This window comes from Crinia signifera, chromosome 7 (genome assembly GCF_055691185.1).
Source record: "Crinia signifera chromosome 7, ASM5569118v1, whole genome shotgun sequence".
Classification (NCBI taxonomy): Eukaryota; Metazoa; Chordata; class Amphibia; order Anura; family Myobatrachidae; genus Crinia; species Crinia signifera.
Genome location: NC_139223.1, coordinates 14,159,922 through 14,172,530, shown reverse-complemented (window position 1 = coordinate 14,172,530; position 12,609 = coordinate 14,159,922). Strand labels below are relative to the sequence as shown.

Sequence of the window (12,609 nt, the reverse complement as noted above, 5' to 3'; positions counted from 1 at the left end):
TATCCAAAATATTGTGGTAAGTCAAGTTCCTTTGCAAATTGTCCGGTAGTTTATTTAATTTTTTTTTTTTTTTCAATGATCAGTTAACTTTTATCTGCTGATGTAATTTTCATAATTTTATTTACTATAGAAATCACACAGTTTGTAGACTCAACACATTCAATAAGAATTTGATACAGAAAAACTATTATAAAAAACTGCAGGGAAATTTCCTTTTTTATGGTTATGTCCTGTCTTTTAAAGGGAAAGCCATTTGCCAATGCTCATTAAGTATTTTTTTAAAATAATATATAAAACAAATCAGTGATTGTTCCGGAACATGATAATTCCTTATCTACTTTTGGACTACATCTGCTTAATAAACTTTGCCCCCACATAGAGTGAATGGGGTGTCTCCCCCTGAGCCCCATTCCGTTACCAATATCAGAAGGTCCAAGAGATACTTCTAGAGGAGTCTATATATATATATATATGTTACCTGATGACTATAGCCATGTGCATTTGTGTCCATTATTATGTCTAGGTGTAGTAATGTTACAGAGTACCAGAGTGCATACTGTAGACTGAAAATTGACAAAAGCAGAATTTAATTCACCATGGAGAGATCATTTCTATATTTTTATAGAAAGTCTCAGAACAGGCACAAATACCTTATTAATAACTGAGCTGCAAAATAAAAGCAATAGCCGCTGTGCCTATATGTAATATGGTCTGTACAACTTCCACAGCAGACTGCTATATAAGCACTAGAACATGCACCGACAGCTTTTGCTCTTCAAATAATGCTTACTATGGCCTGGATAATGCACGCCCAAGGTTTGGCAAGTGACATCATAGCAGCTTAAGTGGCTGTAACTAAATACATAAAATCACTGGCACCAGGGCCGCCACTAGTAATGTTGGGGCCCGGGACTGACCTTCAGCCTGGGCCCCCAGCGGAACCCCCCCCCCCCCCTCGCGCACGCCGCCCCCTGAATCAGGCCCTAAGTTCATAGAAGTTCCATAGCCAACACCTGCATTAAACACAAGTTTGCAATAGGTAGACTTGTGGTCATCCCCCACACCATAAGAGACAGCCATCTTGGGCAATCTAGATACCATAAGCCTGGGTGGAATATGTAACACCTAGAAGAGAGGACACACATCTGTGGTCACAGCATCATAACACTAGGAGTAGCGTCCCAGCATAACCTTGGAGTGCCAAGTATTTTCCAATCCATGAGTATACCAGGTGTTGCAGCCATGTTGGGTGCATTATGAAGGCTACACTGTGGAAGATGAGCCATAGAAGAACCCAGGCACAGATGGGAGAACTGTCACTTGTGCATTCATATGAAGAACGCATACACAGGCATAGAAGTATGTTGGAGTGAAAGTAAATGGTTAAAAAAAAAGAACATGGTAAAACACAATTGTCTGCAAACAATACAGTAAGTGATAAACAGACCGGACCTCTCCAGTGCAGTTCCGGTGGCTGAGGCAGTGATGGTGGTGAGGGGACTGCAGGCAGTAAGATGGCACCACAATCTGCTCCCGGTGCTCGCCCCTTTTTGGCTCGCCTGTGAAGGTAAATCATGAAGCTCTTGTGGTCATACCTTGGAGAAACCGTTGGATGATAGGAGCTGGCTGAGGCCCCTGTGGGTGCAAGGAGGAGGCAGTGGCTGTGAAGGCCCACAGGCCATCCCAGGGTTCTCATCTGGACTGGTTGTCCTGAAGCTGGTGTAGTCCCTGTCCTGGATGCTCTCATTTGAAGGCAGCAGTGGACTTATGAGGTCTCTGTAGCTGTCTTTGGTTGCAATGGTCAGCAAGACCGAGTGTAGCCATAAATGAAAGCCTCACAATCTGGGTGCTAGGCACCTCTAGCCCTGAAGACTACATGATGAATCCCAGGGGGCTAGACGGGCCAGCAGATGGGAGCCACAACTGCCCGAGGAGATCGGTGCTCATTATATGCAGCCCTGTCCTCACTGACACATCACTCATCTGACATAAAAGCAAACTGAAAGCTGCTCAATCAAATTAGTAATGCCTCTCAGGTGCAGAACGGCAGGGGGTTGTTCTAGACTAGAAGACACAAAACACAGAGGGGAATTAGCAATATGACTTGGAATTAGCACACGGTAGGTAATTCAGAGATCTTAGTTACCTATATTTGTAAAGATATGGTAAGCCTCCAGGACATCATCAAGGCTTCTCTAGTACTGGAGCTCTCTACACTGCACCCTAAAACAGTACCCACTCTGTGCCACTGCCATATACTGTATTTGTCTAAGCCAGACAGACGTTGCACTGATTGTTAAAGAGAAACCAACAATACAGACGTTGCACCGATTTTTATAGAGAATGTCCTTTTGTTTGTTGTGATCACATAAACCGGTGAAGGCTCCAAGTCTGGGTTTAATCCCCATTCTACAAAATAAAGGCAGATTTATCTCCTCAGAACACTTGTGTTGTGACAGTGATGAATGGGTAACCCCATTGTATTCCAGCAGCACTACAGTTGCTCCTATTGCTGGCTGTCTCTCGATATGGATCACTGTCTTCGTGGAAAGAGCATTTTATTATCTTCTGATTTTTTTTGGTGCCGCATAGTTTCTGCCACACTGTAAGGGTTAATGCACAGTGACAGTCACATGACAGACCGATGGTACAGTAAATGTAGAAGGACGTATCATTGGATAATACAGGGCAGAAAACTGACCAGCTCGGGAGGAAGCAGAGTGTAGAATAACTGTTTTGTAGCCACTATGTGGAGAGGACTCAAAGGGGGTTATTCTGGTTAATTCGCTTGGATGCAAATTTGCAAGGTGCATACATTCACATGGCATGCTAATGGATGTTTTACATAAATGATCCATTTGCAGCCTGCAGGGGAACGTCCAAAGTGGATGAACGGTCACGTGAAGGACAGGAGTAGTGCTAACCGGACTTTTGGTTTACATGCATTAGGTCAACTTTGGTTTTTACAATAATTTTTAACTTTACCATCCAGGAGGACGATGATTGGTAATGATAGTGAGACGAGCACAGTGCTATCGGGGCACCTGGCCACAAGCATGGTGAGCCATGGTTGAGGACGTGATATACTATTTGCGAGTCCATGTTCTACAAGATAAAAATTGACACCATTAAAACATAAAAACTCATGCCGACCGATTCACATGTCAACCTTTTTCCATGTAGACCTTTTGGGGTTTTCACCCCAGTAGCTATCGCCATCTTCAGATGGCGATAGCTACTGGGGTGAAGCTCTGGGATGCTTCACATGCCAAAGCATCGAAACAAAGCAGACACATAAGTTCCTATGGTGGCGGCTTTTTGGGGACAAAAACCAGTGGGCTGCAGCAGAGATCTCTGATATCTACTGGAGCCCCCTGGAGGTAGAGATTAGGATACATGAGGGGACAGGCTGTGGGTTGGTTAGGTTTATACTGCAGGATTGGTTACGCTAGAAGAGAGGACAGTTAGCGGTTTGGATACAAGAGGGGACAGTTAGGTTTAGGCTGCAAGGGAAGTGGCTAGGCACTAGGGGGAGTCTTTGGCTACAAGAGAGGACAGCTAGGGTGCAGAGGAGATTGGTTAAGCACTAGAGGGAGTCAGGCTTCAGGGGTAGTTAGGGGACAGCTAGAATTAGGCTTTGGGGGGGGGGGGGGTTTGGTTGGGGTTTGACTTAAAGAGAGGACATTTAAGCTGTATGGAATGGGGGTTAAGGTACAAGAGGGGACAGTTAGGCTGCAGGGGTGGTTAAGGTACACGAGAGGACAGTTGGGATTAGGCTGACCCCGATTCCTCACAGCCTTACCATAACCACCCCAGGCTAGAACAATAACACACTGACACTTGGGGGGGTCACAGAACAATAACACACTGACACATGGGGTCACAGAACAATAACACTTACACATGGGGTCACAGAACAATAACACACTGACACATGGGGTCACAGAACAATGAAACACTGACACATGGGGTCTCAGAACAATGAAACACTGACACCCAGGGTCCAAGAACACTAATGTCTGGGGTCCCAGTACAATTAGACACCTGGGGCCTTAGAACAATGTCCCAATGATGATTACGGTCCCAGAACAATGACACACTGACACATGGGGTCACAAAATAATAACACACTGACACATGGGGTCACAGAATAATAACACACTGACACATGGGGTCACAGAATAATAACACACCGACACATGCGGTCACAGAACAATAACACACTGACACATGCGGCCATAGAACAATAACACACTGACACATGGGGTCTCAGAATAATAACACACTGCCACATGGGGTCACAGAACAATAACACACTGACACAAGGGGTCACAGAATAATAACACACTGACACATGGAGTCACAGAACAATAACTTACACATGGGATCACAGAACAATAACACACTGACACATGGGGTCTCAGAACAATGAAACACTGACACCCAGGGTCCAAGAACACTAATGTCTGGGGTCCCGGCACAATTAGACACCTGGGGTCTTAGAACAATTACGGTCCCAGAACACTGACACATGGGGTCACAAAATAATAACACACTGACACATGGGGTCACAGAATAATAACACACTGACACATGGGGTCACAGAATAATAACACACTGACACATGGGGTCACAAAATAATAACACACTGACACATGGGGTCACAGAATAATAACACACTGACACATGGGGTCACAACAATAACACTGACACATGGGGTCACAACAATAACACCGACACATGCGGTCATAGAACAATAACACACTGACACATGGGGTCTCAGAATAATAACACACTGACACATGGGGTCACAGAACAATAACACACTGACACAAGGGGTCACAGAATAATAACAAACTGACACATGGGGTCACAGAACAATAACACACTGACACAAGGGGTCACAGAATAAAAACAAACTGACACATGGGGTCACAGAACAATAACACTGACACTTGGGGTCACAGAACAATGACACACTGACACCCAGGGTCCAAGAACACTAATGTCTGGGGTCCCAGCACAATTAGACACCTGGGGTCTTAGAACAATGTCCCAATGATGCTTACAGTCCCAGAACAATAACACACTGACACTTGTAGTCACAAAACAATAACAAACTGACACATGGGGTGACATTCTATGCTCTGCGATTAGCGCGATTTTGCGGTAATTAGACCACAAAATGGCGCTATCGCATTTTCCCATTAAATCGCCGATTTAATGGGATGCGCACAGGGGCTGAAATCGCATATTTTTTGCGTAAAGGTCTGGTGAATAAAAATGCGAGATTAATTCGCATTTTTATCGCATCCAGATGTTTGCGCACAGAAAAGTATACAAGTCGCTTATTTAATGCTATGCGCATTTGCACATCGCATTATTTAAGTGACTAATTTTCGCACTAATTTCAGACCTGGGTCTGTTAGGCGAATTAGCCAGAACCCTGCACAGATCGCAATGTTCCGTGCAGGGTTCTGCTGTAAAAAATAAAATAAATGGTTAAATAAAAAAAAGAACCGAGCGCGGGGTCCCCGCCCGAGTGTAACCAGCCCCGGGCTCACTGAGCCGGTGCTGGTGACATAAAATCAGGGTCCCCGACAAATAGGGGTCCCCTTGATTTTATGAAACCAGCACCAGACTCAAGGTCCGGCGCTGGTTCCCAAAATACGGGGGACAAAGTGACTAGGGGTCCCCCGTATTTTAAGAACCAGCACCGGACACAACCAGCCAGCAGGGTAATGCCACAGACGGGGGGAGACTTTTTATACAAGTCCCCCCGGCCAAAGCATTAACCCCCTGGCTGGTCAGCAGGGGTCCTGGGGAAGTGGGGACCCCCCCAATGAAGGGGTCCCCCCCCCTCCAGGACTTACCAGCCCATGCTGATAGTCCGGGGCTGTCCTCCATGCCCCTGGGCTGTGGGCATGGAGCTGATGCTTTGTGTAAAAAAAAGAATGTAAACTATTGTTTTACACTGGCGAACTATCAGTCCCAGCAAGCCTACCCCACATGCTGGGACTTGGGGAACCACAAGTCCCAGCATGCGGGGCATTAAAGTGCCCGCTGGCACTTGTAGTTCTGCAGTGTAAAAAATAGTGCACAAAATCACACTGACACCCTGTGAAATAAAACTTTAATACACACAAAACACACTGATACTTACCTACCTTGAGCCCGTAGGTCGGTCCCTGGATTCGTCCTCCGGGGCTCCAGGGCAGAAGAGTCCGGTTCCGGGGCCTTGGTCCTGGTTCCGGGGCTGGTCCTGGGGTTCCGGGGCTCCTGGCGTAAAGAATCCGGGGTCCGGGATCCGTGGTAGTCCAGAGGGGTACCTAAGGAGGAAAATCCTACTCACCTGCTCCCCGGCGGTGACCTCCGGTGACAGCGCTGCTCCCGAATGGTACCCGGCTTCAAGGAGTTGGTCCGGCGCTGAGATGTTGCCTCCTCGACGTCTGTAAACAGAATGATTTCTCGGCCAATCAGGAGCCGAGAAAGTCGGCTCCTGATTGGCCAGAAATTCTGAATATAGACGCCGACGGAGTAACATCTCAGCGCATCCAGAGCAGAGATGTTACTCCGTCGGCGTCTATATTCAGAATGATTTCTGGCCAATCAGGAGCCGACTTTCTCGGCTCCTGATTGGCCGAGAAATCATTCTGTTCACAGACGTCGAGGAGGCAACATCTCAGCGCCGGACCAACTCCTTGAAGCCGGGTACCATTCGGGAGCAGCGCTGTCTCCGGAGGTCGCCGCCGGGGAGCAGGTGAGTAGGATTTTCCTCCTTAGGTACCCCTCTGGACTATCCCGGACCCCGGATTCTTCACGCCAGGAGCCCCGGAACCCCAGGACCAGCCCAGGAACCAGGACCAAGGCCCCGGAACCGGACTCTTCTGCCCTGGAGCCCCGGAGGACGAATCCAGGGACCGACCTACGGGCTCAAGGTAGGTAAGTATCAGTGTGTTTTGTGTGTATTAAAGTTTTATTTCACAGGGTGTCAGTGTGATTTTGTGCACTATTTTTTACACTGCAGAACTACAAGTGCCAGGGCACTTTAATGCCCCGCATGCTGGGACTTGTGGTTCCCCAAGTCCCAGCATGCGGGGTAGGCTTGCTGGGACTGATAGTTCGCCAGTGTAAAACAATAGTTTACATTCTTTTTTTTACACAAAGCATCAGCTCCATGCCCACAGCCCAGGGGCATGGAGGACAGCCCCGGACTATCAGCATGGGCTGGTAAGTCCTGGAGGGGGGGGACCCCTTCATTGGGGGGGTCCCCACTTCCCCAGGACCCCTGCCCATGCTGACCAGCCAGGGGGTTAATGCTTTGGCCGGGGGGACTTGTATAAAAAGTCTCCCCCCGGCTGTGGCATTACCCTGCTGGCTGGTTGTGTCCGGTGCTGGTTCTTAAAATACGGGGGACCCCTAGTCACTTTGTCCCCCGTATTTTGGGAACCAGCGCCGGACCTTGAGTCTGGTGCTGGTTTCATAAAATCAAGGGGACCCCTATTTGTCGGGGACCCTGATTTTATGTCACCAGCACCGGCTCAGTGAGCCCGGGGCTGGTTACACTCGGGTGGGGGACCCCGCGCTCGGTTCTTTTTTTTACACCTTGCGCTGTCCTGCAAATGTGCGATTTTCACACATGAAAATCGCACATTTTCAGGACTAAAAACAGCGCACCACATCGCCGCAAATCGCCCCTATTCGCACTTTTCAGCCTCCAATGCGCATCACATTAAATATGCGCATTTAGGCTGAAAAATGCGATTTGAAAATAGGCGATTTGCGGCGATATGGTGTGCGAATTAAACATGCGCATTTAGCGCATAGCATAGAATGTCACCCATGGGGTCACAGAATAATAACACTGACACATGGGGTCACAACAATAACACACTAACACTCCACATGGGGTCACAGAACAATAACACACTGACACATGGGGTCTCAGAACAATGACACACTGACACCCAGGGTCAAAGAACACTAATTCTGCTTTCAGACCGCAAAACTGGCTTTGACCAAGTATTTTAAAACGTTTCTAAAAACGGGTCTGCCAGCTAAAACTCCTTTCACACCGCATGTCTTTAAACGGTATTTCAGTGCAGTTTTTGACCTTAAATGGTATTAGGTACTTGTGTAATATCTGGGCGTACATACAATCAGATGCGATGGACCCGATTTTTTTTTTTCAGAAAAATCCGGTCGATCGCATCGTATGCGACCAAATCGCATACGATGCGATTGACCCGATTTTTACATTGGATCCAATGTTAAATTCCCCCCAGACCCTATTTTTAATTGTATAAGCACCCTGATGGTTAATTATGTGAAATGCCACCCCATTGTTAACGCCACGCCGCGATCAACGCCAATCGTGGCGAGCCCGCGTCCTCCGACCTTTTCATACCCCCACTATCCACGTTCGCATGGAGTTGATTTTATATAGTGTGGCGAGCCACCGAAGCGTGGCGAGCGCAGCGAGCCCGAAGCATGGCGAGCGCAACAAGCCCGAAGCGGGCTCGTATTCCGCGTCCCCTCTCGGGGCTCGCTGCGCTCGCCACACTATATGAAATCAACTCCATGCGAACGTGGATAGTGAGGGTATGAAAAGGTCGGAGGACTCGTACCGTTGCCCCTCGCGGGCTCACTGCGCTCGCCACGCTTCGGGTTGGCGTTGATCACGGTGTGGCGTTAACAATGTTGGGGCATTTCACATAATTAACAATCAGGGTGCTTATACAATGAAAAATGGGGTCTGGGGGCAGTGGCGTAACTATATAAATTGCGCCCCCCCGCCAAACTTTTTCGGCGCCCCCCCCCCCCCTCCCCATACCCATACCTGACAGAGCCGCATCCAGTCTCCCTCAGCTCCGCTGCGCTGCTCCAGTCTCCGCTGCGCTGCTGCCCGGCCGCATCTGTGGTCACTGTCCCGTCACTCGCTCCCGGCGCCGGCTCCTGCTGATAATGAAAAGTGACTCTTAGAAAATGGCTGCCAAAACTGTCTGCAATACGGGGGCAGCCATTTTCTAAGTGTCACTTTTCATTATCAGCAGGAGCCGGCGCCGGGAGCGAGTGACGGGACAGTGACCGAAGATGCGGCCGGGCAGCAGCGCAGCCGGTAACTATAGCACCGCAGCCCCCCTGGCGCCAATAGTTACTCTGCGCCTCCCCGCCATGGCGGGGGCTGCGGAGGCCTAGTTACGCCACTGCCTGGGGGGCATTTAACATTGGACCCAATGTAAAATTGGGTATCAGGGACCATTTAACATTGGATCCAATGTAAAAATTGGGTCGATCGCATCGCATGCGATGCGATTGACCCGATTTTTCCGACCCGATGAAAAAATCGGGCGCCCAGATATTACACAAGTACCTGGTATTTCAATGCAGTTTTTGTTCCTTCACAACACTGAACAAGTTTTAACCCATAGACAACAGTGGAAATGGGTAGGACCCTGCTTTATTACCGTTTAGAAATACCAGTTCAATAGAACCGGTAAATTCACTCTGCACCTTTCACAAATTACCGTTTTAAAACTGTAAAATAACGGGTAAAAAGTGCGGTCTGAAAGGGGCATATTGTCTGGGGTCCCAGAACAATTAGACACCTGGGGTCTTAGAACAATGTCCCAATGATGCTTACAGTCCCAGAACAATGCCACACTGACACATGGGGTCACAGAACACTGACGACACATAGGGTCTCAGAATAATAATATATTGACATTTTCGGGGGTGTCCTGCCAGGGTGTCCTGCACAGTGTTGTGCTCATCAGAGACACAATAGAGCATGTCGTATTGTGTTTTGTATGGTAAAGGAAAGTTCCTGAGATTGTTACCTAAATAGTAATTCACCTCTAGACCACTAGATGGCACCCTTTTATCTAATTTCAAATATACATGACCTTAAGACGGGTCCGTCAAACACATCTTTGGAATCACGCCCATAACATCAGTATGTGTCAACATTTCTAGGTAAGTACCTTACCTGCAGAAGGGGAAGCTGTCGACTGTGGCAATGAATTCCATTTCCTCCGCTACAAGCGCCCCTTGTTCTCTCCACTTACAAACACAACACATCAGTATTTGTTGTAATATTTAATAAAATATAATCATCTTTATCATTGAAAATAAATGAATACAAATCATTGCGCTGCGGATAACTTGCTGTATTGGAAGTTACAGTTATGAGGTTTTTTTTTCTTGTGCAAAAATAAAAACATTTTAGTTCCTGCATAGATAAAGCTTTAAATTGGTTGTGCAAAGCAAACTCGGACTTCTCAGAATGCTGAAGGTTCCTCGGCATGGAATGTACAAGTGCTGTTAGCTGCCACCTTAGGACTGATTCAGGACAACCACACAAAGCGGATGCACCTGTCCATACTCCTGAGGTTTGCTGTGGTCATGTAGATGGGTTCATATCCATGCTGATAACGATGATGGGTGGAGGCACATAGATCTGACTGATCTGTGGGGGAAATTTCCAGCAACACTATTTTTGGAATTATTTTTAATACAGATTTCCCTCTGTGAGGGATTTGCTATTCCAGCCTTCCATTCAAGGGGAAACAAAACATGTTCCATAATGTGTTCTCCAGACATTGCTGCCCTAAAAGTTTTCAAAGGTGTTAAGACTATGACAGTGTTCCCTAAGCATCTGCTAGCTGGGAGGTTGGTTATTATGGACCCTCAGGCCTTCTGCAGAAAGTGTCCCTATGCTTGTACCAACATGTTCTCTGATAGAGTTGTCATGGTCCATATGCTTCTTTCTACATGATCACCATGATTGAGCCTACATGTTCCCCATGCTGGTACCAATATTTTCTCCATGCATGTTCTTACATGTTCCCCATTATTGTGCCTACACATTGCCCATGTTTGTGCCGCCATGATCAAAATGATTGAGCCTACATTTTCCCCATGTTTGTGCCAACATTTTCCCAATGATTGAGCCTACATGTTCTCCATGCTTGTTACTACATGTTCCACATTATTGTGCCTAGATATTGCCCATGTTTGTGCCATCATGTTACCCATTACTGTGCCAACATATTGCCCGTGCTTGTGCTGTCATGTTCCCCATTACTGTGCCGTTAAATTATCCATGCTTGTGCCTACATGTCCCCCATGTATGGGCCTCCATGTTCCCCCATGCTTATGCCGTCATGTCCCCCATGTTTGTGCCTACATGCTCCCCATGCTTGCGCCATTATAATCATCATGCTTGTGCCTACATGCCCCACACTAGTATGAAGTGAAATTTTAGAGGGTGCATTGTGCATATTATAAAAATAATTATATTCAAATAATATCTATAATTTGACTATAAATATAAATGTAAACCTTTTCATATATAGTTATATATAAGCAGCGTATTCAGTTTCAAACCCCTAGAGATCTGTGTCTTACTGCAAAGTTCAATGTATTTTTTTTATTAATTTAAAATGTAAATATCATTGAACTGTGTGTATTATTAGAATAAAACTGGGTGTGATATGTATTATCCTCTAATACACTGCACTGTTTAGGGGAAAAGTAAGCATGGACATTTGAGTACCACCTAGGGTACTACAGATCAGGGACCTTCGAGTACCACCGATGGTACTACATACCAGTGGTGGTCAATGACTTTGTGATTAGAGACATTCTGGTCATAGCATTACCCAGCTTATCTTTCTCCCAGCACATCTACCTTCATGTTGAGGTTGTTACTCATAGATCTTTGATACCATTTTCATGGTGCTCTAAAAAATAATAATAGTAGATCATGTGTATGGGGCAGATGTACTAAGGCTTGGATAGTGCGTGGAGAAAGATTAAGAGCCAACCAATCAGCTACTGTCCTGGATGTTAGGATCTGATTGGTTCCTACTTAATCTCTCCACTTTATCACTCTCCAGGGCTTAGAACATTTCCCCCTATGTGAGATGGATTGTGGCCTCAGGGGCATCTACAGACAGTCCTGGAAGTTCCGTGTAGCTGGCGTGATTGAGCACTGCAGGTGTGTTAGTCCCCTGGTAATAGAGGATCTCAGGTTTTTGTCTTTGTGATTTCCATAGTCCACAAAAAAAAGATTACTGCCCACTTTAGTCTGGTCTAGATCCTTGCTCTTCAGGTCCTCTATTGGTGCCTCCCCTTTAAGATATCCTGTGTATCTTTTTTTGCCAATGTCCTCATTGGTCCTTTCTCATCACTTCAAAGCTCTTTACCCAGGCAGCCGTGCGAAGCTTGCTCTCCTCCCAGCTGAACAATGGCTTGTAGCCAAAGTGCTTTTCAGCCTTGTCCGTCTTCACTGTGAATGTAGTGCTGGCCACAGCCAGGGTATATGGGTTGAGTATAGGGGCGTAGGTGCAGAAAGGGTGCAGAAGCCATTGCAGCAGTACATTAAACAGAGCCAGCAGGTAAAGCAGGAAATAAGGCACCAGAGGACGGGAGCCTATCATCCGAAAGCCACAGGCCGACAGGAATTCCATATTGAAGTCCTCGTAGCTCTTATAGGGTGAGTGGTCATAGCAGAAGTACACCTGGCCGCCCAGCTTGGATGGACTGTCCTGCAAATGTCTGGCAGCAAGGAGATGCATCCAGGCTACATTACCTGTAGGGAAGTAT

The 12,609-nt window shown here is 46.9% G+C and overlaps 1 protein-coding gene across 2 annotated transcripts in view; it reads right to left on the bottom strand.

The window, feature by feature from the left end:
• Positions 1 to 10,083: 10,083 nt before the first annotated feature.
• HSD3B7 (hydroxy-delta-5-steroid dehydrogenase, 3 beta- and steroid delta-isomerase 7) overlaps positions 10,084 to 12,609 on the bottom strand; it is a 46,490-nt gene continuing 43,964 nt past the window's right edge. For both annotated transcript variants that reach the window (XM_083152362.1, XM_083152361.1), the window contains exon 7: positions 10,084 to 12,595. In XM_083152362.1, coding sequence (XP_083008488.1) covers positions 12,174 to 12,595 — 422 coding nt within the window. In that variant the 3' untranslated portion in view covers positions 10,084 to 12,173. The remainder of the gene's footprint in view (positions 12,596 to 12,609) is intronic.